Source organism: Kogia breviceps, chromosome 4, assembly GCF_026419965.1.
Source record: "Kogia breviceps isolate mKogBre1 chromosome 4, mKogBre1 haplotype 1, whole genome shotgun sequence".
Classification (NCBI taxonomy): domain Eukaryota; kingdom Metazoa; phylum Chordata; class Mammalia; order Artiodactyla; family Physeteridae; genus Kogia; species Kogia breviceps.
Genome location: NC_081313.1, coordinates 148,278,388 through 148,305,076, shown reverse-complemented (window position 1 = coordinate 148,305,076; position 26,689 = coordinate 148,278,388). Strand labels below are relative to the sequence as shown.

At 42.2% G+C, this 26,689-nt stretch overlaps 1 protein-coding gene and 1 long non-coding RNA gene across 8 annotated transcripts in view; one reads left to right on the top strand and one right to left on the bottom strand.

Annotated features, from left to right (window-relative positions):
- LOC131755517 (uncharacterized) overlaps positions 1-26,689 on the top strand; it is a 77,461-nt gene that overhangs the window by 39,447 nt on the left and 11,325 nt on the right. For 2 of the 4 annotated variants that reach the window (XR_010840366.1, XR_010840364.1), the window contains one exon: positions 9,873-10,528. The exons of the other annotated variants lie outside the window; for them this stretch is intronic. This is a non-coding gene — a long non-coding RNA (uncharacterized lncRNA). Of the gene's footprint in view, positions 1-9,872; positions 10,529-26,689 lie in introns of those variants that run through there. 4 annotated transcript variants of the gene reach the window in all.
- LOC131755785 (UDP-N-acetylglucosamine--peptide N-acetylglucosaminyltransferase 110 kDa subunit-like) overlaps positions 4,451-26,689 on the bottom strand; it is a 66,755-nt gene continuing 44,516 nt past the window's right edge. For 3 of the 4 annotated variants that reach the window (XM_067032155.1, XM_067032154.1, XM_067032152.1), the window contains exons 2-3: positions 5,273-8,734; positions 4,451-4,560 (exon numbers count right to left, since the gene is read on the bottom strand). In XM_067032155.1, coding sequence (XP_066888256.1) covers positions 5,591-8,725 — 3,135 coding nt within the window. In that variant the 5' untranslated portion in view covers positions 8,726-8,734 and the 3' untranslated portion in view covers positions 4,451-4,560; positions 5,273-5,590. Of the gene's footprint in view, positions 4,561-5,267; positions 8,735-26,689 lie in introns of those variants that run through there. The other variant, XM_067032153.1, reaches the window with a different exon arrangement.

Below are 26,689 nucleotides of genomic sequence, written 5' to 3'. Positions count from 1 at the left end.
AGAGACAGGTTTGTTGCAGCATCGAGCAAGGAGAGGGGTTGGCCCGTGTTCCAAAAAACCCTGAAATCTCCAAAGGATTTCAGCAAAGCATTTTTAAAGGCCAGGTGAGGGAGGGACGTCCCAGGGAATGTGATTACCTCGTGCACAATCCTCTGACTGGTTGATGTTGAGGCCACAGGGCAGGTAACATTATCCATCCTTAGGTGCCAGAAGGTCTGGGGGCTACGTGCTCATGATCATCAAGGAGTTAATTTCTTCCATTGGGTGGTGGTTTTTAGCATCTGAAAACCCAAGAAATATGCCTGAGATACTATTGTCTGAGTACTTCAGAGAGGAACTACAGCAGAGGATATGGGGGATGGGTCTGTCCTAGGAAGGCCCCATAGGGTACTGCTTGCTTACAAGGGGACCATACTTTGAGAACCACTGCTCTACTGGCTTGGAATGTTAAGAAAGTAACGGAAGAATCCCTCCCCAGATCTAGATTCTAGTATCGCCAGCTATTCTGGTGGGGGGAAGGGTAAGTTTTGTCCTTGCTTGGACTTCTTGTTCATTTATATCGAAGCCTATTGGAGGCAGTGCGCTCGGCGGTCCTGCACAGCTGTCTTTTGCTTCAACGGTGTTTGCAATGAACAGACCCAGGGACGCTCCTTGCTCCAGCCCCCGACCACCCTCCTACCTTTCTTCCAGTCGCAACCTTTAGAATCAGCCACTCACCTATGCTCAGCCTCCAGGACAGGCCAACACCGTTTTGTGAGCTTAAATCCTTGTCACTGATCAACCACAAGTTCCCAGCTTCCTCAGAATTATTCCATCGAGGTGGAGGCCGCTGTCCACCGCCTGTTCAGCCTGTATCTGTGGACACTTACCTCTCTCTGAGCTTCTGTTTCGACAGCAGCAATGGGACTCTGGACAGTGTGGGCCACATTTGGAGCCAACTGGCTGAGGAGGAGTGCGAGGGCGCCCAGCGCCTCTTGAAAATGCAAAACCAGTGCTGCGGCCGCGCCCTCTTCCAGGATGCGCGGAAGCCTTCTCAACATGAGCGGGGTAGAACCCAGGACGCTGTGGAAGCCGCCATTCTTAGGGAGAAGAACCTGAACCAGGCACTATGGGATCTGCACGCCCTGGGCTCTGCCCGCGCGGACTCCCACCTCTGTGACTTCCTGGAGAGCCGCTTCCTGGAGGAGCAGGTGAAACTCATCAAGAAGATGGGCGACCACCTACCTGACCAAGCTCCGCAGGCTGGCTGGTCCGCAGGTTGTGCTGGGCGAGCATCTCTTTGAAAGGCTCACCCTCGAGCACAAACAGGAGTCTCTGAAGTCCAGCGGCCTCTGAGGAGCCCCTCTGGCGTCAGAGCTTCCGCCTGAAGCCCCGCTCTGCAGCCACGAGGCAGCTTTGTAACCGCCCTGGAGCCCTCTCCCAAGCCTTGGACCAAATGGAAACAATAAAGCTTTTTGCAGAAGAAAAAAACAGCCTATTTGAAACACAAACAGAATTATGAGAAAAAAAGAAATATATATATATATATACACACACATATATTCACGTTCTCTTAACATATGAATTGCCCCACTTTATCTGTGTGAAATCAGTTTGTTCCCCTCATTGGGCTGGTTCTCAAGCTTTGCTGCTCATTTGAATTCCCTAAAGAGCTTTTAAGAAAAACATTGGCGTCTGGGTCCCAGCCCCAGAGATTTTGATTCAGGAGGTGTAGGGAGGAGCCTGGCACGGGGAGGTCTCAGAGGCCCCCAGGTGATTCTAATGTGCAGCAACTTTGTGAACCACCTCTTGGCTTCAAGCCAGCTAGCAATCAGATATTAAATCTAAGACACATGGGCTAGTGCGTGAGCTCCGTGGCTAGGTGTATTTCATTTTCTTCTTCCTGGAAGATTCGTGCCAGGGAAAATGATTGATAGTTGTAGTACTTCTCTGAAATGGATTGAAATTTCCAATTAGCGTGAACAGGGGACGGTGAGTGGGTGAATGCAATAAGGTGTATCATTTATGTATTGCCCTATGTGTATGGCTAGAAGCTTTTGCAACTGAGGTCTGCCCTGCTTTTCATGCTAATGGTAATGCTTGTCCTCCTAATGCAGCTGTAAACTTTCTAAGCCCATAGGTAGACAGCATCACAAAATATTTACCCCTCCCCACTGGCCCACTCTCAAGCTTCACTCTCCTTCCCCAATTCACAAATGTACATCAATGTGCTTGAGACCAATATCAACATATTGACCTTCAATTCTTCTACTTTGCAGCTTCCCTCTTATCAGGAGATGTCAGCATTTCGTGCAAGGACAAATGCTTGCCTCTTGGTGACTAATGTAGACAATGCCTCCAAGAGGCAAATAGCCCTTAGGGAGGGGGAAAAAGTCTTTCAAAAAGTTGACGCCCAGAGGAGGCATTTTCAGTCATCTCAGCTTAGAGGTCAAATATCCAAAAATTTTTTTAAAAGGTTAAAAAGAAGAAGAAGAAGAAAGCAAGGAAGAAAAGAAGGAAACAATTTTCTTATCTCATAGTAAAAAGGCAGTTTTCCTTAAAAAAAAAGACTTAAGCCTTAAATTCTCTTTCCTAATCAAAATGTGCTTTTCCTTCTTTAGACCATTCCTCTTATATCCTGTATTATTCATGATGTTTAATTCTTGAAATAGCACGTGGCTGAAAACAGAAGCTCACGTCTTGTCCACTATGAATTAAATCTTTTCCTAGGACCCGTCTACAATGTACAATTTGGGGTCTGCCAACATAAGTATTTTCTCTGAAATAAGTTACAGCATTTTGCCTTTGCAATATATAGTGATACAATATATTGTTAACACAATATAGTTAATATAGTCAGTATAGTCAGTACAACTATAACGCACGTGATATGATGCCGCTTTGGTGATTTTCTTCATCCATGTAATTCTGAAATTTGACAGTATAGTTTTCATTTTCTAATGAGCTGAGTATTACCTTTGCAAGGATAGAAAAATAAAATAAATTCATAATATTCTTGTGTGGTTTGTCCCTGGGGTGGATTACCATAATGGGGGGATATCTGAGCCTTTCCCCAAGTCATTAAGAAACCTCCAGCGAGCAGCCCCTTGTCCTCTCCAGGGAGTGGGGGGAAAGGATCTTTAATCATCATAATCCTGGGAGGAGAAATCTCAGAAATAAGACATCTGCTTCTGTGCCTTGTTGTTTTGCAGAATAGCAATGATTGCTTTAGCAGCTTCTATTGCCGTATGTGTACAATAAGTAGATGAACATGAAACTGAATGAACGCATAATAGAAGGATAAACCCACCCAGCCTAACAAATCCACTCTCTCACCTGCTGTGCCCTGAAACATGAAAGAATCACGGGATCATAAGGATTAATAAAATAACAGTCTCTGTTAACAATATTGACAGGAGGTATAAGGATAATTTGTCCGATTTGGGACCAACAGCTTAACCGCTTAATTCTTTTTTTTAAGGGCAAATCATTCATGTATTGTTTAAAGATTGCAAGAGAACATCTGAATTTCGGGAGCACAATTTAAATGTTTTACTTTTTTGATGAAGCAGAGTATAATAGAAAAAACAATTAGTTTCCAGTAATATCTATATCTCTATGCAGAATTAAGTCTTCCACAGACATGTTACCTGGAAACAAAACCCTGTTACAATAAGCAAAGCTTCAACCAGAGCGGCTACTTTTCGGGCCAGGGGAAAGGTTCATCCCTATAGGAGGATGATGTGCTGTGTAAAATGGCTGCAAGGTCACAGCCTTGAGGGCGTTGGAAGCCTATTATCCTATTCCACATTAAGTAGTTTGGTGAACTTCAAACGTCCGTTCATCTGCAACCAAGCTGGCAACCTTTAACTGATATTTCAAGCAGGTAAAAAATAAATTAAAAGAAATCCCTACACTGATGTTCCTTCATTTACACTGTTAAATGATTCATTAACATGTAATTCTGTTTAAGAATTACATTTGAGACTCCTTGCTCAGATTTTGGATCACAGTACAAATCTTTCAGAGATTCAAGTTCTGATTAATCAATAATTTGTCAGCTAGGATACATTCAGGCAACAGCTGCAACTACAGAACAGGTGCACTGCCTCAGCTCCTTGAAAAGACAAAATCTTGCGCAATACTAGCAGAAAAAGTATCTGTTACCAGACAGCATATGTGCAGTACAGCAAGACAAAAACATATATTCATATGTTGGCTTGTTTAAGCCTCAAGCCCTCGATCTTTGTTGAAATACAATAATTTCATTCCTATGGTTTTCAATACCAGAAACTCAACCTCCAGGAGGGCTAAAGTCTAATTTGTACTCCAAACCAAGTAGCAGTGCAGTTTGCTACTACTGAGGCTGAATCCATAAAGACTTCAAGACCACGTCCAGAAGACAAGTTATTATATATAATACCCTAAAAGTTCTGAAACATGATTATCATATACAGAGCTGGTCCTTCAGAGCTTTTTACCTATAACATGTTTTTTGGTGACAGTTATTTAATGTACTGGAGATAACTGTGACTTACCGATCAAATAGTTGAATACTTAAACTTACCTGGGATTTCATTTCTGCTGAAAGAAAAAGGAAGAACAGGACTCACTTAAAAAAAACAAACTTTAGAAATGAAAGTAAAAATCTTACCACACACTGTCACTTTTGGAGGCAGCATACAGGGGCAGTCAACAGTAAAACACTGGTGAAACAGGTCAAAACTCTAGGCCCCAAATCCATTATTATTATCATCGGTGACAGTACCACCACTGCGCCCTTCATAATTACTCATCACTCCTAAGATTCTTCACTTGGCACCAGACGTTGTGTTTAAGAGAAACACTCTGGGAGGTTTTGAATCAGACTTGTTTTTTTGTTAGCCAAGTTACAGGACAATTTTTAACGTGGGGAGAAGGGAAGAAGGAAACGGACCAGAAAAAGAATTTAAGCCATCATCTAGAAACCAACAGAGCACCGATAGTTCCAAACATTATGTCAGACACTAAAATCACTGATCTAGGCTCAAGTGGTTTATAAAACCTATAAAAAGACTACACCAGCAAAGTCCCCATTTATCTGTAGAGCTCAGAAACTAAAACAAGGAATATTTTAGCTTAAAACCTTATCTCAAGAGAATCATATACACTTCACATGAAGAAAAATACCTGAAACCAAACATTTTTAAAAGCTCCAATACCCAAAATATAAGAAAAAAATAATTCAGAAGACTCAATCAATCCCTGATAATCACAAACGGCTGGGCAATCTCTATCTCCCTTCCACACTTACCATCCATCCCATGGAAGACCAAGGGAGATGAGACCTCCCAGACGTACGCAACACTTGGCCGCTGCAAAGTTCTCTGGAGACTCCTTGCGGAACAGCAGCTTCGCATCTCTTGTGTCTCTCCCTATCATGATCATGCAGGAAGCAAGGAGGCTATGCTACAAGGCTGTGCTATTTCTTATCATTGTCTGTCACCCATGTGCAACACGGGTGTTGCACAGAGAAGTAAAAAGTTGTACAGAGAAGTAAAAAGTAGTTCCCTTCCCCCGGAACGTTGAGGCTGACGTACAGGGGTAATTCTCCCATGCACACAGTCATTACTTAGGCCGACTCAGTGACTTCAACAGGCTTCATCATGTGATCAGGTTTGTTGCCAGCTGCATAATGCTCCCACATCTGTAGATAGAGCTGCTCTAGTTCCATTGTGTATTGTTTGGTGTTGAACAGAGGGCTAGATATTCTCTGCTTCCAGAATTTGCCACGAATTTTCTTCAGGTATTCTAGGTCAGTTCCCAGTTTCACAGCTATGTCTTCATAGTCTTGTCTATTTTTAGCAATAAGCTCAGGACAGCCTAAACAAGTGAGCTGGGAAGCTGCAACTCGGGAAGCGAGAGTCTCTCCTGGCATAGTCACCATGGGTGTCCCTGCCCAAAGGACATCCATCCCTGTGGTGTGTCCATTACAGAGTGGAGTGTCCAAGCAGACATCAGCCAGCTGGCCTCTGCGAACATGTTCCTCTTTAGGAGCAACAGGTGAAAAGATGATACGGTTCTGGGGAAGGCCCATATTTTGTGCGTACCGTTGAATATTAGGTTCTCCTAGCGCTGGAAAACGCAACAGCCACAGTACACTATTGGGAACACGCTTCAGAATGCTTGCCCACATCTGCAAAGTAGGTGGGTCAATTTTATATAACTGATTAAAGTTACAGTACACAATGGCATCTTCCGGTAACCCGTACTGAGAACGTGTGGTTACAATAATGGTACGGGGAACCTCCTCTCCAGTGGCAGCCTTATTGTTGATCTGGGGAGTTGCCAGTCCATTGCTAATACTGAATCCATTAATTGTTATCTGAATTTGTCCTCTGTTAATCATGTCAATAACTGCTTCTGCAATAGAATTCATAGAAATGACAGGCATATTAAGAGCCGTATTACTGCTGTCTGTGTTGTCTTCTCCATCAGGACATTTCATCTTGACTACTTTCACATCTGGTAGACTATCAAGAAATGCTTTGAGGTCGATGCCATTCAGCACAATCCGATTGTCATAAATGTGCCCATTGGACTTAAAATCGATGACCGCTTTTTTCTTCAGGTGAGGGAACATATTAGCGTGATCACCAATAAAGAAAGTACGGGGCATATAAGCCAGTTTCTCAGAATACTGCTCAGCAACTTCAGCAGGTGAAGTTTCCTGATCAGTGATGATATAATCCATGAAAAGCGCGCCACTAGTCCCAGGGTACCCCAGCCACATTGCCTGAATAGGAGCTGGCCTGAGAGCAAAGAGTTCATTTCGAGCACCCCTGGTATAACCATTCATATTTACAAGGATGTGTATACCATCTTGATGGATGCGATCAGCTGCTTTTCCATCGCATGGAATCTGAGAAAGATCAATGAAATGATGGGCTTCTGACATCACCTTCACTCGGAAGTTTGTGCCATCATCTGGGCTCAGGGCATAACAGAATACCTCAAATTTGTCAGAGTTGTGCATGCCTGGAATAGACTGCATAAGATGAGAAGTAGGATGATTCCCAAAGTCAGAACTCACGTATCCTACACGCAGTCGGCCACCACTGAGCCGCAAGTCTTTTGGATGTTCATACGGTGGTTTGTGAAGGACATTTATATTATCCAAGCAGGCGTTCCCATGCCTCTCAGCGATAGCCTTTCTGAAGCCATGAGAAAGAGGATACAGCATACTATGATGAGGTTGCACGGAAGGCAACCTGTTCTTCTCTAACTGGTCAGCCACAATGCCGACCAACTTCTTCATTCGCTCATCATAGTCTGTCCAATCACAGACAAGCTGCAGGCAATGAGCCAAATTACAATAAGCGTCAGGTAAATCAGGTTGAAGTTTCAGAGCGGTGCGATAAGAAGCAATTGCTTCTGGAATATTCCATGAATCCTTGTGAATGGCAGCCAGATTGCTGTGGGCATCCACAAATGCAGGGTTAATCTGAATGGCACGAATATAACACTGCAAGGCTCCCTGGACATCCTGCATCTCCATTAGAGTGTTTCCCATATTATAGTAGGCCTCAGAAAAGGTAGGACTGATTCGAATAGCCTCCTGATAATGCATCAGAGCTTCCTGCAGTTGTCCCTGCTGCTTCAATACACTTGCTAAATTTGAATGGGCAACAGCAAACTCTGGGAAGACTTCTAAGGCTTTATGATACAAGCGAAGTGCCTCTTCAATGTTTCCCTGTTCTCTTTTGATATTGGCTAGGTTATTCAGAGAGTCTGCATGGGTGGGGCACAGCCCGAGAGCTGTATTATAACAATCTTCTGCTTCGGCACCACTGCCCTTCTCTTTGAGAGCGTTGGCTAGGTTGCAGTAAGCATCAGGGAAATGGGGTTGCAATTCAATAGCTCGCCTGTAGGTGTCTATTGCCAGATCTATCAGGCCTTGCTCATAGTATGCATAAGCCAGGTTGCCATGTACCCCTGCATGATTTGGGCTCAAGCTTAGAGCAAAAAGGTAAGCTGCCACAGCTCTGTCAAAAATCCGTGCCTCTTTGAAGGCATTTCCTAAATTGATATAAGCATCCAGAAAATGGGGGTCAAGGGTGACAGCCTTTTCAAAGTGATGAATTGCAAGCCAAATCTCCCCTTGTGCATTGAAAACACAGCCAAGATTACTCCAAGTTACTGCAAAGTTCGGTTGCGTCTCAATTGCTTTCAGATAACATGCCTTGGCTTCTTCCAAGCGACCCAGGGCTTTGAGCAGGTTCCCCAGGTCACTGAGAACACAGTACAAATCAGGATTGCACTGAAGAGCACAGACGTAAGCTTGTGCTGCCCCTTCCAAGTCACCTGCTGCTACCAAAGCGGCTGCCAGGTTAATATAACCATCGATGAAATCTGGCTTGAGATGCACTGCATACCGGTAATGCTCAATTGCTTCCTGCAACTGCCTTCCTTCTCTGTACACATTCCCCAAATTCGAATAGGCTTCTGCCAGAAGAGGGTTCTGTTTGATTGCCAGAGTACTAAAGTGGGCAGATCTGTCCAGACTTCGACACTGGAAGTGTATAGATGAAAGTAATAAAAGTACATCAGTATTGTCTGGCTCTTGTCTCCAGAGCTGCATGCAGTATCTCTCAGCTGCCTCAAAATCTCCCGCCTGATATTCTCGATGTGCCAACTCAGCTAACCCTTGGAAGGTTAGTTTCGTTGGCTCTGTGCTGTCGGCCACGTTGCCCACGGAAGACGCCATCTGGAGCTTCTGGAGGGAGAGAGAAAAGGGGATCATTGAGTCCCGCTGCCGCCACTACTGGCAAGAGTGTTTCTAGAGGGAGCAAATACGAGGGCAGCAGCCATACCACTGCTTTGACAGGCTTAAGCAGCGGCAACAGTTACAGGCACCGAACCTTAGGAACTCTGGTTGGCCATCTACCTCTCACGGTCTTGAAATCTTAATTCTTAACCCTGCCTTCTTCCACCATTTTTTCTCCTATTCAGGGAATAAAAATTACCTATCCACTTGCCTTAGAAGAAATCAAAAGTCAGTAGTAGTCCAAACACGTTTTAAAATTGTGTTTTCTGTCCAGTTGGAAATGAAATAGATGATTGAATTTTCTTCATCATTCATATAGTCAATGTGGAAAACATTAGTGCCATGAATTTCAATACAGTAAGATGAAAAATTTTAAATTGGCCTTCCCAAACCAGTAATAAGTAACCGGTATTGTATATAATGCTAAAATCTTAGAGACTGAGCTTGATATTTATTTTATTTTATTTTTTTTGCGGTATGCGGGCCTCTCACTGTTGTGGCCTCTCCCGTTGCGGAGCACAGGCTGTGGACGCACAGGCTCAGCGGCCATGGCTCATGGGCCCAGCTGCTCCGCGGCATGTGGGATCTTCCCGTACCGGGGCATGAACCCGTGTCCCCTGCGTCGGCAGGCGGACTCTCAACCACTGAGCCACCAGGGAAGCCCCTATTTATTTACTTTTATTTTGTCTGCGTTGGGTCTTCAGTGCTGCGTGCGGCTTTTCTCTAGTTGCGGTGAGCGGGGGCTACTCTTTGTTGTGGTGCATGGGCTTCTCATTACAGTAGCTTCTATTATTGTTCCACAACTCTATGGGTTGCTTTTTAGGTCCTATGAAGAACCCTAGAAATTAGTTCATGTAATTATAGGTTTTTGCAAAATTGTCAGAAGTGAGATATTTTAACTTCCATCAGGTAAGACCAGCGTCTCTTTCTTTGCCAATCTTTCTTCTATCATATTCAGCTACGTTGGATCATACTGGAATGGCCACAGGCTTTTTTGAAATCTGGCTAAGGAGATGTTTTAAGTGAGGCTATTATGTGATTTTCAGACACCACCATATGTCATTGACTATATACTATCCCATTACAGGAATAACTTCCAGTACTCTTACTGACTACTCGACTGACTTAACTAGCGCAAGACACAGAAGCATAAGGACAAAAACCACCTTACAGTACAGCCATGTCTTGCACTTCACAGCTCTCAAAGCATGTGCATTTGAAGAAAAAAAAAAGAACTGAAAAGTATAAAACCAGAAGCTTTTCTGTGGAAAATTATTTCAATCATCAGGCATGTGAAAGAGAAGTCAAAGATTCAGTTCTCATCAATGCTTCGTCAAAACGGAAATTTTCTTCTGTCAAGAATATACTCCAGGGGCTTCCCTGGTGGCACAGTGGTTAAGAAGTCGCCTGCCAATGCAGGGGACACGGGTTCGAGCCCTGGTCCGGGAAGATCCCACATGCCACGGAGCAACTAATCCCGTGCACCACAACTAGAGAGCCTGCGCTCTAGAGCCCGTGAGCCACAACTACTGAGCCTGTGAGCCACAATTACTGAAGCCTGAATGCCTAGAGCGCGTGCTCTGCAACAAGAGAAGCCACCTCAGTGAGAAGCCTGTGCACCACAACAAAGAGTAGCCCCCACTCACTGCAACTAGAGAAAGCCCGCACACAGCAACCAAGATCCAACACAGCCATAAATAATTAAATAAATAAAAGAATATACTCCATCAGTAATGTGTGTAATGGAATGGTGTGAATGAGTATTTTATCAGAATTCCTGTAATGCACAAACCTATAGCAGTACTGAAGTCAGTAATGCATTTATAATAGTAAATATTTATGAGGAAGTAATCCATAGAGATTTTCTCAAAGTTAACAATGAAAATTAATGTGACATTAACAATAATAAATTGTGAAGCTGAAATAAACTTTTCTAAACTATTAATAACTAAAAGCAAATTCTAATCAACCATGTTAAAAGTAATCTATGTCTATAAACAACAAAGTTTATTTCTTAAAGTTTTATTTCTAAAATACATAAATTGTCATATGAGGAGGCAGTAAAAGAATTTATAGCTAGGGCTTCCCTGGTGGTGCAGTGGTTGGGAATCCGCCTGCCGATGCAGGGGACACGGGTTCGTGCCCCGGTCTGGGAAGATCCCACATTCCGCGGAGCGGCTGGGCCCGTGAGCCACGGCCACTGAGCCTGCGCGTTCAGAGCCTGTGCTCCGCGGCGGGAGAGGCCACAACTGTGAGAGGCCCGCATATCACAAAAAGAAAAAAAAAAGAATTTATAGCTAAAAGAGTGGGGAAAAGTTTTATACAGACACATCTGGCAGTAGTTAACTTTTTTTTGTTTTGTGCGGTACGCGGGCCTCTCACTGTTGTGGCCTCTCCCGTTGCAGAGCACAGGCTCCAGATGCGCAGGCTCAGCGGCCACGGCTCACGGGCCCAGCCGCTCCGCAGCCTGTGGGATCTTCTCAGACTGGGGCACGAACCCGTGTCCCCTGCATCGGCAGGCGGACTCTCAATCACTGCGCCACCAGGGAAGCCCGGTAGTTAATTTTTAAATGTAATTTTTCTAGATTTTGTGACACCTATAGTATTGATATTTGAAAGCATTTAAAAAATTGTAATTTGAAGATTTGTTACTGCCAGGTAAAATAAAATAGTTTGAAGCAAAACAACGTTTCCACTGAGAAAAACAAAAAATGCCAAATAAAATAGACAGCCTTCAATCAAAAAGTTCTAGACATACCAAGAGATAGAATCATATGACAAAAATTTTAAGAAAAGAACAGATAATACAAAAATATTTATATAAGATACTGTGTATCTTTATCAGGAAAAGTCTTTATCAAGAAAAGACTTTAAAACCATCAGAAATAATATTATATTTTATTTATTTGTATATTTTATTTATATATAGACATTTATATATTTATATAAAGAACTTAAAGATAAAGCCCTAGTTAAGGCAGTGACAATAGCAGTAGCAGTGGGAGTGAAAAGAAATGCTTACATTCAAGCATATTTTGTCAGTAAAAGTCCAAGATCAAATGTCTGACTGCACACATGGGATGGATAGACAGAGTGGGAAAAATCAAAGTTAACTACAGAGGTTCTAGCGAAGATGGGGTTGCCATCACCCAACCCAAGGGGTTGCGATCATCCGCAAGGTCGAGGAGACTCAAAGGGAAGGTCATGCATGGTCAGAGGAAAAGTTAATTGGTGGGAAAATAAGACTCCCAGTCTCTCTATCTCCTTCTACCAGTTTTTTAAAACATCTTTATTGGAGTATAATTGCTTTACAATGGTGTGATAGTTTCTGCTTTATAACAAAGTAAATCAGTTATATGTATACATATGTCCCCATATCTCTTCCCTCTTGCATCTCCCTCCCTCCCACCCTCCCCATCCCACCCCTCTAGGTGGTCACAAAGCACCGAGCTGATTTCCCCGTGCTATGCGGCTGCTTCCCACTAGCTATCTATTCCTTACACCAGTTTTGTTTTCCTGCTCATATACATAGCAGCATTTCATTCAAAAGGAAAGTCATTGATCTGACTGGTCAAAATAAAAAACACAGTTCAAGGGCTTCCCTGGTGGTGCAGTGGTTGCGAGTCCGCCTGCCGATGCAGGGGACACGGGTTCGTGCCCCGGTCCGGGAGGATCCAACATGCCGCGGAGCGGCTGGGCCCGTGAGCCATGGCCGCTGAGCCTGCGCGTCCGGAGCCTGTGCTCCACAACGGGAGAGGCCACAGAGGTGAGAGGCCCGTGTACCGCAAAAAAAAAAACAAAAAAAAAAACACAGTTCAAGGCACATTTACAGTGGTTAGTAATTTAGAATTACTAACCACAATTTAGAAAGTCATGTTCCCAGTTTCCCTCTTCCTACACCGTGGAACACATTGGCCATTTCTCCAAAGCTTCCACTCCATAGAGCGGACCAGAGATGACATTAGCCCAGAACTGAGAGCTTGGCACGAGATGGTGTCAGCCCCACCTAGAGCTCTGGCATAATTTATAACCCAACCCAGCTCTACACACAGCTCTGCATGGAATCTTGGGACTAAACTCAGCCATCATAATGTGATTCTGTTTTGCATTTGGTTTTCTTCCTTGCTTCACTTTCCCTGGCCACTCTGACAAACAAACTGTCAGGCATTCCTGGGCCACTCACGAACTTTATTCCATGTAATGTCATCCAGATTCCCAAGAAAATTACTAACAATAAGGAGGGAAATTGGGAACATGGTGAGTTTCAGATGCCTGAAATATACAGGTAATTGAATCCAGTTAAGTAGCAAATTATTTGGATCTCTAATATGCCAGTAGAATAGCAGACTAAGCTCAATTTAATGTACTCTTACTGGAGACACACGTAAACTCTGGGTGAATTTTGAAAAAGTGAAAAGCACATAGCTGAGATTAAAAGAAAGAAAGGAACACCTGCATGTTTCAGAAAGTAACAGAGAACTTAAATCTAGAGAAATAAGAGCGGACTGATGTCTATGGGTTCTGTTCCTTAGTATAGGCCTTACGTAAATAGGGGCTGGAGCTAGAAATCTCACATTACCTTGAGGCCAGGAATTTAGACTGAGGAAGGAACAATATTGAGAAGTTGGTACAGATATCCTACAGAAAGTTCATGAGGAACTGCTTAGTCCATTAAGAGGGCCAAGGGAGGTGGTGAGGAAGACTGATATCTCTTTAAACCCTTCAGGTACAGAAAACATCAACACCTCTGAAAAGTAGGCCTGTCCTTCCCAGAGTTGTGATGGCCAGCTTGTCACTAACCTGTAGGGCCCTGTATGGATCAGAAACTGCAAGGAGAGTAATTCAAAGAAAAACAGATGCAGGATGGGTGTGGCAATAAATCCTAGGACCCTATCAGAAAGAAAATTAAAACCACTCTGAAGGGAAATTTTAACAAACCAGAGCCGATAGTATCCTAACCAGAATAGAATAATAATTCTGAGGAAGTTACTTGAGTTATTTAAGTAATAGTCAATGCATTTCCATGGCCAGGCCCTTTTGAAGAATTCTAAAACATATACAAACAATTCATTTACATCTTATATATCCCACCATCCAGAGCAAAATTCACTTCAGAACTGTACTGGTGGAAACTGGGCAGCACTATGGAGAAAATACAAAGGTGTTTACCATCAAAAACCGTGAAGGGAAGAAAGATAATGTCGAATTTTTAATTATCCTGTGGTTTATTTAAATCTTTTGGAAACCTAAAATAGAGAAAACCTAGGAGGAAATGAAGATTTACATATTTAGAGGTTTATCAACTCATCTATCAAAGCTTTATTAATCTCTTCTTTGAATAACATTCCCGAGAGGTATAAATGTGTCCAGTGATAGGGTTGAATAAGCCTGAGAGAACTTCAATTGTTTCCTATTCTTGGTCAGCTATTAAGACCTTTCAGGAGCATCTTGATTTTCATGGCATCATCCAACAAAAAGCAGGATAGTTTACAGAAAGTCCTGGTCCACTTTTTGGCTTGCTTTTGTGTTTATGTTTTTGTTTTTTTCACATTGGGCGGTTCCATTAGGCTACCTATTGCAGACGCCCTCATTCATGTATGCATTCATTCAAACAATATTTACTGAGTTGAGATATTTAATTAACACTCAATAAATGATGCTTAGATGAATGAATGCGCTTTTTATCAAAGTAAGTGTTAAGTACTGAGAAAAATTACAGAATGTATGATCCCAGACCCACAAAAGCTTATAACTGTGTTGAGGATATAACATATGCTGAGGAAATAAGTAATATATCATATTGGACAGTTTCTAAGTTCAAAAATGAGTTCTTACAAATAATCAGAGCCTAAGGAGGACAAAGAAGGGGCAGTTCATTATGGGTTGAATCTATCAATAAATGTACATTTCAGATGAGATTTGAGATTGACCTTAAAGAAAGAAGAGGACTCAGCTATAGGAACAGAGAACAAAAAAGGCATGGTGATAGCATGTGCATAGATAGTGTGGCCAACATTTATGTTCTTCATTAAAGATAGTCAGAGATAACCCAAACGTAACTGTTTCCATGGGTCCATTCTCAGTATCCAAACAAAACGGCAAATCCTATCTTAGCAAAACTACTGAAAAACACAGTCTTTAACAAAGAGATTGTGAAGGAAAGGGGGAGAGAAAGGCTTGCATCCCACACCACACAACAAAACTTATTTACTTATTTGTCTAATTTTCTCCCTCTAAAAATTTCCTCTCCCTCTCTCTGTACGTCTCTCTTCTCCCACATCTGGCCACACTCTACCAGCCATCTTTCCAGATCTTTCCAGAACTCTCTATCCTAGTTTCATTGTGCCACATTTTAAACATCTCACAGGTCTCCAGGATGAATCCCCATCACTTATTCCACAAAGACAAACAAAGGACACTTCTCAGGATCACATTTCTTTGAAGGAAGAGTCATGAGGAGTGATTATAAATAATATAAGGTGGAGAGTAGTGACGTAAAATACCATTTTTCTTCTTAGAATGTGAATACAGGGAACTTTGGGAAACTAGAAAATCTAGAAAGGATTCATTGATAATTATTTATTTTCAATGAATGAAATAAAATGTAATAATACAGCTAAACTCTGACAGGTGAACTTTTTCAAAAGGTGCTTTCACACCTTCACTATTGGGATGTGTTTGATAAACACATGTTTCCTTCTTTACTTTCTTCTTTCTTTGCAGATACTGGCACCAAACTTTCAAACAATACGAACCTTCCCATAAGTCCCTTGCCAGGCAAGATTAAGGTAAAACAATCCAAACAGATTTTTGAAGAAGATAACTGGTTGAAAGCACAGGAAAAGTGTTGGGTTTCTCTTTTTCATCAGTCACATAAAGAGTAATGTGGGAACTGGTTTAAAAAGTCTCTCTCCATGAGGGGCTAAGGTTAAGATTAGAACTTCTGAGGGCAGAAGAGCAAAACAACCACAACAATCCACGTATTTTCAAGAGCTGCCCTTTGGATGTGAGGGATTCATTTTTTGCACTATTTTTTCAGCAACCCAACTGGTGTCTTTATTAAATGACATAAGAGAATACAGTGTGGCCAAGAAGACTTAGATTTCCTTAGCCCCAAGTCAGATATTCTCAATTGACTGTCCACTCAAATTAAAAAGAGAGGGCTTCCCTGGTGGTGCACTGGTTGAGAGTCTGCCTGCCGACGCAGAGGACATGGGTTTGTGTCCTGGTCCAGGAAGATCCCACATGCCGTGGAGCGGCTGGACCCGTGAGCCATGGCCACTGAGCCTGTGCGTCTGGAGCCTGTGCTCTGCAACGGGAGAGGCCACAACAGCGAGAGGCCCATGTAACGCAAAACAAACAAACAAAAAAACACATTTTTTCAGCAACGGCAATAACGCGGTGACTATACTGCTCAATTCCTCACAGTGTCAGCATTAAATACATTAAAAGGGTCAGTTAAAATATCTGTCTGATTGCTTCTGACATAACCCCAAGATCTCTTTTGTTTCTGTACTGCATCAATTATAATGTGGAACATTAAGACACGTCATTTCTAAACACTAACAAGGAATGTAGCAACAAGTGGCAGACAATCAAGGGGAATTTTGCCATAGCATGGTACTTATTTTTTTACAAGCAGGAATGCAAACCCAAAGGATGTAATTTAGAGGAAACTCTGTCCTGTCTATTCTCTAGGAACTAGAACAAGGAGACTGAGAGAAGATGATTCTGGGTAAATCAAACCGTTTTCTCCTAATTACAGCTGAATAATAGGGAGCAAACTCCCATGAAAGGTTGTGATCTGCTTGAAGAAAGCTAGGAGGTTGCCCTAGTTAGGGTCTTCCATATACAGTTATTCAAGCTCAGACTTGATCATCTGTCAGGGATGCTACAGTAGGGAGAGTTTCGCCATAGCTGTGAGACTCGGCAAGATCACTTCCAACTCTGAAACCTACAGTTTTAATTTAATCACCAACACCAGCCGTCATTAAGAGCGACCTCAAATAACTCCAAATCTGTTCATCTACTCACATATTCTTTACACAGTCAGCAGACCTCGAGTGATTACTACATGCCAGACACAGTTCTAAGACCCAGAATAAGGGATAAGAAAGGTAACAACCTCTGTCACTGTGGGACTTGAGTTCTCTGTGAAGAAGTTCCTCTAAATACAGAGAGACACCAAATATAATATTTGTTTTTATTATTATTCTGGGAAAGAAGTAAGGTAATCTGATAAACTGGGACTAAGTTAGGCTAGTAGGACAATCAAGGAAAAATATCTTTAAGAGATGAGTGCCAAAGAATAGAAAGGAATCATTTATGGAAATATTTTCTGGAAATAATATTTCTAAAACATGGAACAGCAAATACAAAGGCTCTGAGGCAAGATGAAGCTTACCTACAATCAAGGAACAAAAAGAAGCTAAAAGGTTAGGTCAGGAGATAACCAAACAAATTTACACCAGCTGGTCCCTAACTTCAAGTCTACGTGGATATATTCTTGAGGTGAGTTAGACATATATATCATCCAAAAAACAAAAAATAGTTGACTCCAAAATTACCCTGGAAATTCTGAGTGAGACTCTTTACGAAGGCACAACCATATTAAAGATCACAACCATCATTCTCCAAACTCCACTCTGGCCATCACTTGCAGGCATTTAACGGGGGTGTTTCATATCCTCTCTAAACTATTGGGCAGGAAGAACAAACATCCCAGCACATCTGCACTGCGCACCTAGTGTCTCACAATTGAAAAGTAGCTGGAGCTCACCCTGCTGATGGCTTTGCCAGTTTTTTTTTTTTTTTTTTTTTTACCTTTTATTAAGAGTCCCATCTCTTTTAAGAACTGGGATATATTTTTTGAGGGAAATAGACTATAGGAAAATTCAACTGACAGAGATCATACTGTACTTGACTTTTCTGTTCTTTGCTACATTTATTTGTTGAGACAAATATCTCTTCTTAGCCTTTTTAAAATGGCTCTGTTCAATATAATGGACACACGGTACACTGCACATATTTAAAGAACACAATTTAAGTTCTAAAATATGCATATACCCATGGACCTGCCAACACAATCAAGAAAAGGAACATATCCATCACTTGCAAGTGTTTTTTTGGTTTTTTTTTTTTTACGGTACGCGGGCCTGTCACTGTTGTGGCCTCTCCTGTTGCGGAGCACAGGCTCCAGACGCGCAGGCTTAGCGGCCACATCTCACGGGCCCAGCCACTCTGCGGTATGTGGGATCTTCACGGACCGGGGCACGAACCCGTGTCCCCTGCATCGTCAGGCGAACTCTCAACCACTGCGCCACCAGGGAAGCCCATTTGCAAGTGTTTTTATGCCTCATTCATAAAGCCCCCTTTTTTCCCTCACATTCCACCCCTCCACATCCCCAAGTGACCACTGACTGATATGCTTTGTATCGTTAGAGATGTGTTTGCATTTTTCTAGAAATTTATATAAATGGATTCACACAGTGAGGACTCTTATCTAGCTTCTTTCACACAATGTAATTATTTTGAGAGTAATTCATATTTTTGTGGCTATCAATAGTTTATCTCTTTACTTTGCTGAGGAGTGTTTCACTGTATGAGTATACCACAGTACGTTTATTCATTAGCCTGTTGATGGGTGCTCGAGGTTGTTACAATTCTATTAAAAAATGAAGATGCTATGATGATCCATGTACAAGCCTTTGTATGAACATATGCTTTCATTTTTCTTGCATAAATATCTAGGTGCAGAAAGGCTGTATCATACAGTAGGTGTATGTTCAACTTATAAAGAAAGAGCCAGGGGCTTCCCTGGTGGCGCAGTGGTTGAGAGTCCACCTGCCGATGCAGGGGACACGGGTTCGTGCCCCGGTTCGGGAAGATCCCACGTGCTGCAGGGCGGTTGGGCCCGTGAGCCATGGCCGCTGAGCCTGTGTTCCGCAACAGGAGAGGCCACAACAGTGAGAGGCCTACATATCACAAAAAAAAGAAAGAAAGATCCAAACCGTTGACTGAAGTGACTGTACCATTTTCCTTCCCACTAGCAGTGTAAAAGACTTCCAGTTCCTACACTGCCTCACCAATACTTGGTGTGGTTGGACTTTCCTAATTTGAGCCATTCAATAGATGTGTAGTGGTATCTCTTGGGGCTTTCATTTTCATTTAGCTAAAAATTGATTACATTGAGCAACTTCATGTGCTTATTTGCAAGTGTACACCTCCTTGGCAGAATCTCATTTTAAATAATTTACCCATATTGTTAATTTAAAAAAATTTTTCTAATTACTGAGTTTTGAGAGTTATATACGTGTTGGAGACACAAGTATTTTCAGGTATATAATTTGTAAATATTTTCTTCCAAACTGTGGCTTCTCTTTTATTAATAATGGCTTCCAAAGATGAAACCCAATTTATCACTTTTTTTCTTTTATGGATCTTGTTTTTGGTGTCATCTCTAGGAAATCTTTGCTTAACCCAAGGTCAAAAAGATTTTGTCCAGGGCTTCCCTGGTGGCGCAGTGGTTGAGAGTCCGCCTGCCGATGCAGGGGACACGGGTTCGTGCCCTGGTCCGGGAGGATCCCACGTGCCGCGGAGTGGCTGGGCCCGTGGGCCATGGCCGCTGAGCCTGTGCGTCCGGATCCTGTGCTCCGCGGCGGGAGAGGCCACGACAGTGAGAGGCCCGCATACCGCAAAAAAAAAAAAAAAAAAAAAAATTTTGTCCAAGTTTTTCGGTTTTGTTTTTTTTTGGCGGTATGCGGGCCTCTCACTGTTGTGGCCTCTCTTGTTGCGGAGCACAGGCTCTGGACGCGCAGGATCAGCGGCCATGACTCACGGGCCCAGCTTCTCCACGGCATGTGGGATCCTCCTGGACCGGGGCACGAACCCGTGTCCCCTGCATCGTCAGGCAGACTCTCAACCACTGTGCCACCAGGGAAGCCCTGTCCAAGTTTTATTAGAGATTTATTTTTTGATCTACATTTAGTTAATTCTTTATATGGTGTGAAGTAGGGATCAAAGGTCATACTTTGGCATATGGCTATCTAGACACAATATCCATGTGCTATGTGCTTCCAGCAGCATTTCTCAAGAAGACTATCCTTTCTCCTCAAAATTGGCTTTGCAGCTCTGTTGAAAAATCAATTGTCCTTATATGTGTGGATATGTTTCTGGGATCTACATTCTATTTGATTGACTTACTATATCTGACTCTTGGTTATAATATATTCTTTCACTGATTTCTTTTCACTTGCTCATGTAAATAGTCTCCCAGTAATATAGCCTTACCATTTTACTGGACATACCTAGGTATACCTGAAATGCATTTGATAAATCGATGGAACTTGCACTCAAACTAGGGTTACTTTCCAAAAACACTGAAAATGTTGAGGTGTAAACACGATGTCTTCTATAGCCTGCCTGCCTCAACCAAGTGTATGTTAACACATCCCCACGAGGTATTTTGCATGTGTATGGCGCTGTTGAGTCTGGGGAGTATGAGAGTGGTATGTCCTGTCTATCCCAAAAGATGATCATAGGACACAAAGGAAACATTAAGGAAATAGATAGGAAGAGTCAAATGCCAAATGTTCAAATATTTCTCATGTGTTTTTAATATTTACATTGAGATAAATAAGCAAATTATTGTAAAATAAAATACAAAAATTTAGAGAATATTTCAAAATGCTCTTTATGGCCAGATGAACAAGATACTAGAAATAAATAGTGGAATTTTCTGGAACCAGCTTGTCTTTCCATTTTTTTAATCACCATTGAGTGATGGGGTTGTGTTTTATTCAGTCTATTGTACATGTGGGTGTGAAAAAGATACAACTTCTCTCAAAAAGAGAAACGAGCAAAGAATATATGTTGTCAACTTGTCTAAAACATTTCTTCATGTTCTGACTCATTTTTCTTTGTATTGGCATTTCAAGGGATTTTGTTTTTAAATTTGACTATTAAGAAACCTTGATAACTTCAGTGAAATCCCATGAAGATAATATAAACAACTGTAATGGAAAATGCAAAGATGATCATAGCAACCAGCACTGATATTTCTTGTCAGTGTTCTTTACAATTTAGAATAGTAACAAATCCCATATTAATTTGACTTTTTGAACTTCGGCCTTTACTTTGGTGGAAGAAGTTCCTTTCACTTTGCTTATTATCTGTTTGCAATTAAAAACAATTTATGGGCTTCCCTGGTGGCGCAGTGGTTGAGAATCTGCCTGCCGATGCAGGGGACACGGGTTCGTGCCCCAGTCTGGGAAGATCCCACATGCCACGGAGCGGCTGGGCCCTTGAGCCATGGCCGCTGAGCCTGTGCATCCGGAGCCTGTACTCCGCGCAATGGGAGAGGCCACAACAGTGAGAGGCCCGTGTATGACAAAAAACAAACAAACAAAAAAAACCAATTTATGACCGTACTTTGATATGATCATCTTAGAGTTGTATCGAGGGAGGATAGTTATGCAAATACGTATATATCTGTGGGTTCAAGGAAGTTTAAAGGCTTGATACTTGAATCCTGTGGAATGTGGCCTCCTTTCCCAGAGGGAAATGAACATATGTATGTACTTAATGTAGTTTAAAATAAAGCAACACCTGTTCGTAGAGGCATCTTCTATTCCAGGCATGTTTAGGTATAGGGAAGGGGAACAAGAGCTATAAAACATAATTCTTGTCTATAAGGAGTTTACAGTTTAGGGGGGCTGAGGGCACTCCATGACTCAACGAGGATCAGCCTGATGCAGGTGGCTACAAGGTCACCTTTGGATAAACTCGGCTTTAGGAAAGACCAGCCTACTCTTACTCTGTTAAACTCTTTAATGCGGTGTCCAATAAACCTGAATATCAAGCACAAATGCCACTTTAGAAATGTTTCCAGGGGGGCTAACAGCCAACAAGTTAATATGATTCCTCCACACTTGACACAACTCACCAGAGGTCTTGAATTCGGTGAGCATATGGACCTCCTTTAAGAAAGATCACCAGTTAAACTTGGAATGCTAAGTTCTAAGAGAATGAAGTAAGTAATAAGTGATATTCAGGTTCAGAGGTGGAAGAGAAAAGAGGTCTCACCTTGAGTAGAACATTATGTTGGATTCTCCAAAGTGGCAAACAATAAGGAGAACACTAACTAACTAAGACTCTGAATAAGTTGAGAAATAAGATGAAAGCCTAAGATGAGGGTCAAAATGTCCCCTAGATTTAAGGATACACTTAGGTTGAAAGGGAAACTATTGAAAAAGATGTAGAAAATGCTAAATATTTCACAAAATATTTATTAGAACAAAAACCTATTAGAATAAACCAACTTAGCAAAGTTTGTTTGCAGAATATGAAAGCAACATACACGCATCACTTGCATTTCTGTACATTAACAATGAACAATCCAGAAAAGAAATTAGGAGAACAATTCCATTACAAAACCATCAAAAAGAATAAAATACTTAGGGATAAGCTTAACCAAACACATGAAAGACTTGTACACTGAAAACTACAGCATTATTGACAGAAATTAAGGAAGACATAAAGAAATGGAGAGACATCCATGTTCATGAACTATTGTTAAAATGTCCATTTTACAAAAAGCTATCTACAGATTTAATGCAATGCCTATCAAAATCCCCTAGTTTTGCAGAAATAGAAGAAAGTACTCCAAAATTGATATGTAACCACGAAGGACCCTCAATAACCAAAGCAAACTTGAAGACCTCACACTTCCTTTTGAAATGAAGTTTTCTTGTTATTGTGGGTTAAAAATCCAAAGTCCTAAGTGTCCATAGATTATCCTCCTAAATTTATATTTAAATTTAAATTTATATTTAAAGCTCTGTCATTCTCAATGACAGGGCTTGCAGGGCCTGAGTGGCATTGAGGGCTCCTTCAATATCTGTAGCATGGACTCCTGTCACTGACATGCTGTGGGTATCTCACAGCCTTGGCTGTTTTACCAGTTTACCAAGTCCAGGATGAACCATGCTCAGAAAGGGCCCCATGCTTGCTTGGTTTCATGCTCTGCTATTGCTGTCTTGACATCCTTAATGATTTTATCTTTGAACCTACGTTTTGTAAGTAAAGTTTACAGGACAATAAAATATACCCATGAGCGGAGGAGACATGTGCAATATGTGTGTGTCTACCACAATTCCTGCTGCCCTATTCACATCTAGTTTTCACCCTGCTTACGGTGTGCTTTCCATGACATGCTTATCTGATAGCCATTTGGAGTCTTACTGAGTTCCACCAGAATTCTGTGCTACTGGTCACATCCAAGACTAAGTCAAGGTGTTAACAGCTCTGGAGGCCATGCTTTCCATTTGAATCTGAACTTACTTCTAACAGAAAGAAAGTAGTTGTTTTTTAAGAAACAAGAATGTCCAAGGAATCTGATCATATCCTTGCTTACTCGTTTTACTTCCCAATATTAGCCAAACACTTCTGCTGAAAAAGATGACATATATGAAAAAGGGAAGACACAACAACCCACAGAACCCATTTAGGGCTCAGCCTCATCTAGTATGATGTCATCTTATCTCGATTGTATCTGAAAAAAGAATTTACTTGGGCACATTCACAGGTTCCAGGTGAACATGAATGTGGGGAGGACACTATGTACCCCAGTGCAAATACTTTCAACAACACTTTTTCTTTGCAGTTTCAACAAGAGGCACTCTATTTTCATTTTGCACTGGAGCCCACACATTATGCCAGTTCTGACTGTTAGAGCCCGTGTTGCAAAATGGGGCTTCACGACATAGCCAAGTGAGTCTGTCAACTGAATGCTAGAATTATCCAGACTTACCCACTTTGTTGCAGCAAGGTGGTTCCAGGCAAACCCATGTGAGAGGGGCGTGTCCACAGTGGAGCAGAGAACTTTTGTCTCCTATCACCAGACTCACTCCCAAGATGAAGGAAAGAAGAGCTTAGCAAAGCATGGCCAGTTATTCTTCCTAACTTTGACCGTCAAGTCGGTCACCTCACCTAGCCAGTGTCAGTGACTATAAGAGCAGGGAGGTTAAAAGTTATACTAATCAAATTCCCTTCACATGGTGGTACCATTAGGAACGAGAAGGGAAATTGTCACTAGTGGTCCCCTGTTTTTTTCAATCTCTTAACCCACTCAACGATGCCTTTAAGCCTGTAATTAACGGAATATGGCTCTCCCTTCAGGAAAAACAGACCTTTACCAGGACAGTCCTGCTCACACTTTTATGGGGCTACTCACTTGAGTGACCTCCTGGAACTGCTGGTGGATGACTTCGAGCTTCATCCCAAAAGTCTCTGATATGGGTGAGAAATTGCTTTAATTTAAATTAACTCCAAGGCTACTCATATCCAATGACCAGAAACAACTTTTTGTTCTACCAGCCATCCACATCACAGCTAACCAGAGACATATGATGAGGTTAAATAACAAACTAAGATTAAATACATAAAAGCATCCAGTAGTACAATTCAGAAATCATAGAAATGTTGCAAATTTAAAAGTACACCTTTGCCAGTATCAAATTCTTCACAGAGAAATTAAAAGGGCTCACATTAAACGCTCTTATGAATTAAGGTCCCGAAGTATTAAAGCCCAAGCTTGAAATCAAGTGTCCTTGTTACTGTGGGTTGAAAATCCAAAGTCCTAAATGTCCATAAACCATCCTCCCAAATGTACATTTTGTTCATGCTCAGTGACAGGGCTTTCATTGCCTGAATGGGACTGAGGGCTCCTTCAGTATCTGTAGCTTGCACTTCCGTCACTGACACGGGTGTGGGTCTCGCAGGGCCTTGGCTGTTTTATCAGTTTATCAAGTCTCTCATGAACCGTGCTTTTAAAGAGTCTAAAGAGTTACTAAGATACAATCTGATTTTACAGCACTATCCCCAAAATTTAAAAACAATATCAAAAGAAATCCAATCCCCCACTCCTAGAAGAGTGAAACTAGGCACATTTTTGTTCCCAGAATCCAGTACAGAATTTGACCAAAGAACATAGAAGAAACTCAATGGCATTTGGGACAAAGATAAAGTCTCTTTGGTTTTAGCCTCACTAGGATGTTCATTCGTTTATGCCATTTAACTGCAATTTCTGACCTGTGAACTTCGAACCAGGAGGAATCTTTTAGCCTGACGTTGGTTTGTCACTATGAATTTGCCACGTGCAGGCACAGCCCTGAGCATCTGTCACACATGGACTCTTGAGTTATCCTTCCTCTGTGATGACCCTGTGGTTCACACTGCAGTACTGAACTGATTATGGGTTCAGTCGAGTGACATTACACCTCCAGTTCTGATGCGTAGATTTGACAGACGTATGCAGCCATGGCCATTTTCACTGCCTCCTGCTACGGACCTGCATAGACCAAAGGCGGCTGCCTTTAAGAGAACCTTGCTTTCTCCAACATAATTGACAAATCCAGTGTCAGCTTGGGTCCACATGTAAAGGGAGTCACTTGAGCCTACGGTAGACCGTATGTGTCAATGCCGACAAGTTCTAGAAAACGTTTCCCTTACAATTGAGTCTTTGTCTCAGTCAAGCCTGCTTGGGAAAAACTGTACCTGAAGAGTAAGGCAAGGTGGACGGCTGCCTGAGACTTTCCTACCCTGTGAACTCCTGCACACTCTCAAGTCAAGTGCCAGGTAAAGGCTCTGTATACTAAAGACCCTCCAGGTGCCTTATTCATTCCGCTCCACGTATCGCTTGGTCACCTGCAACTCCCTAACGCCCTTTTCTGTCAGACCTTTACTTAAGTGGCTCGAAAGAAACAGCCACTCTCCCATGCCATAAGCTGCAGCCATCAGCCAAAATCAAAGTATCGTATGGCTGGTGTAGTGGGTTGGATGGTGGCCCCCCAAAGTATATATCCATGTCCTAATCCTTGACTGTTACCTCATTGGAAAATAAAGGTTTTGCAAATGTTATTAAGGACCTTGAGATGGGATTTCCATCCTATATTACCTGGATGGGTCCCAAACAGACTGACAATTGTCCTCATTATACAAGCAGGGCAGAGGGACACGTGAGACAGACAGAAGAGAACATACAGACACAGAACGGGGGATGTGAGGACAGAGACAAACACTGAGTGAGGTGGCCTCAAGCCGAGGAAGCTGGCAACCACCAGAAGCCGAGAGAGGCACGCGACAGAATCTCCCCTAGAGCATCTGTAGGGAGAGCAGCCTTGCTGACACCTTGATATCACACATCTGGCCTCTACAACTGTGAGATAGCAAATTTCTATTGTGTTAAGCCTCCAAGTTTATTAGTCTCCCAGCAAGCACGGGACACTTATACAGCATGCATTAAACCTTTTCTATGCTTCAGCAGTTTACTGCACAAACCTAAATATTTTCAAACAGTCAGAGGTCTCAACATCCCACCATACATTAAAGACCAGGGCACTAGACTACCTTCCTTAGCAGTACCAAAATATTTTCCACATGGACACTTTACTCTCCAAAATGTCTGCTCCTTTCTTTTTATTTCTCAGTGCTCCCAGGTAATGCACCAAATGTTAGGGTCTTCTAATGACCTTCCAGCAAGTACAATGCCTTAATTCCATTTGGTTTGGAATAAATTAGGAAATAAGAGAAAAGAGGGAGGGCCGGATATTCCTGTTACTGCTGATAACCCTGGCTTGAGAATCCAGTTTGAATGAAATGATCACATAACTGAACCCCAGAATTGGGCAGACTTACTAACTAGTAACACACAGAATGAGAGAAACAGAAGACACTCACTCACACTCTCAAGGGAGACGACAGAATTAGTCAAGGCAAGCATGCTCACTGAATTCTTTTCAAGCTTTCTATATAAGTCACTTGATCATCCTGGGGCAGAGTCAGTAAGGAAGCAGGGCTGAGATGACCCTAGCAGCTCTCTTGACAGGACTGAAACATCAGGAGCAG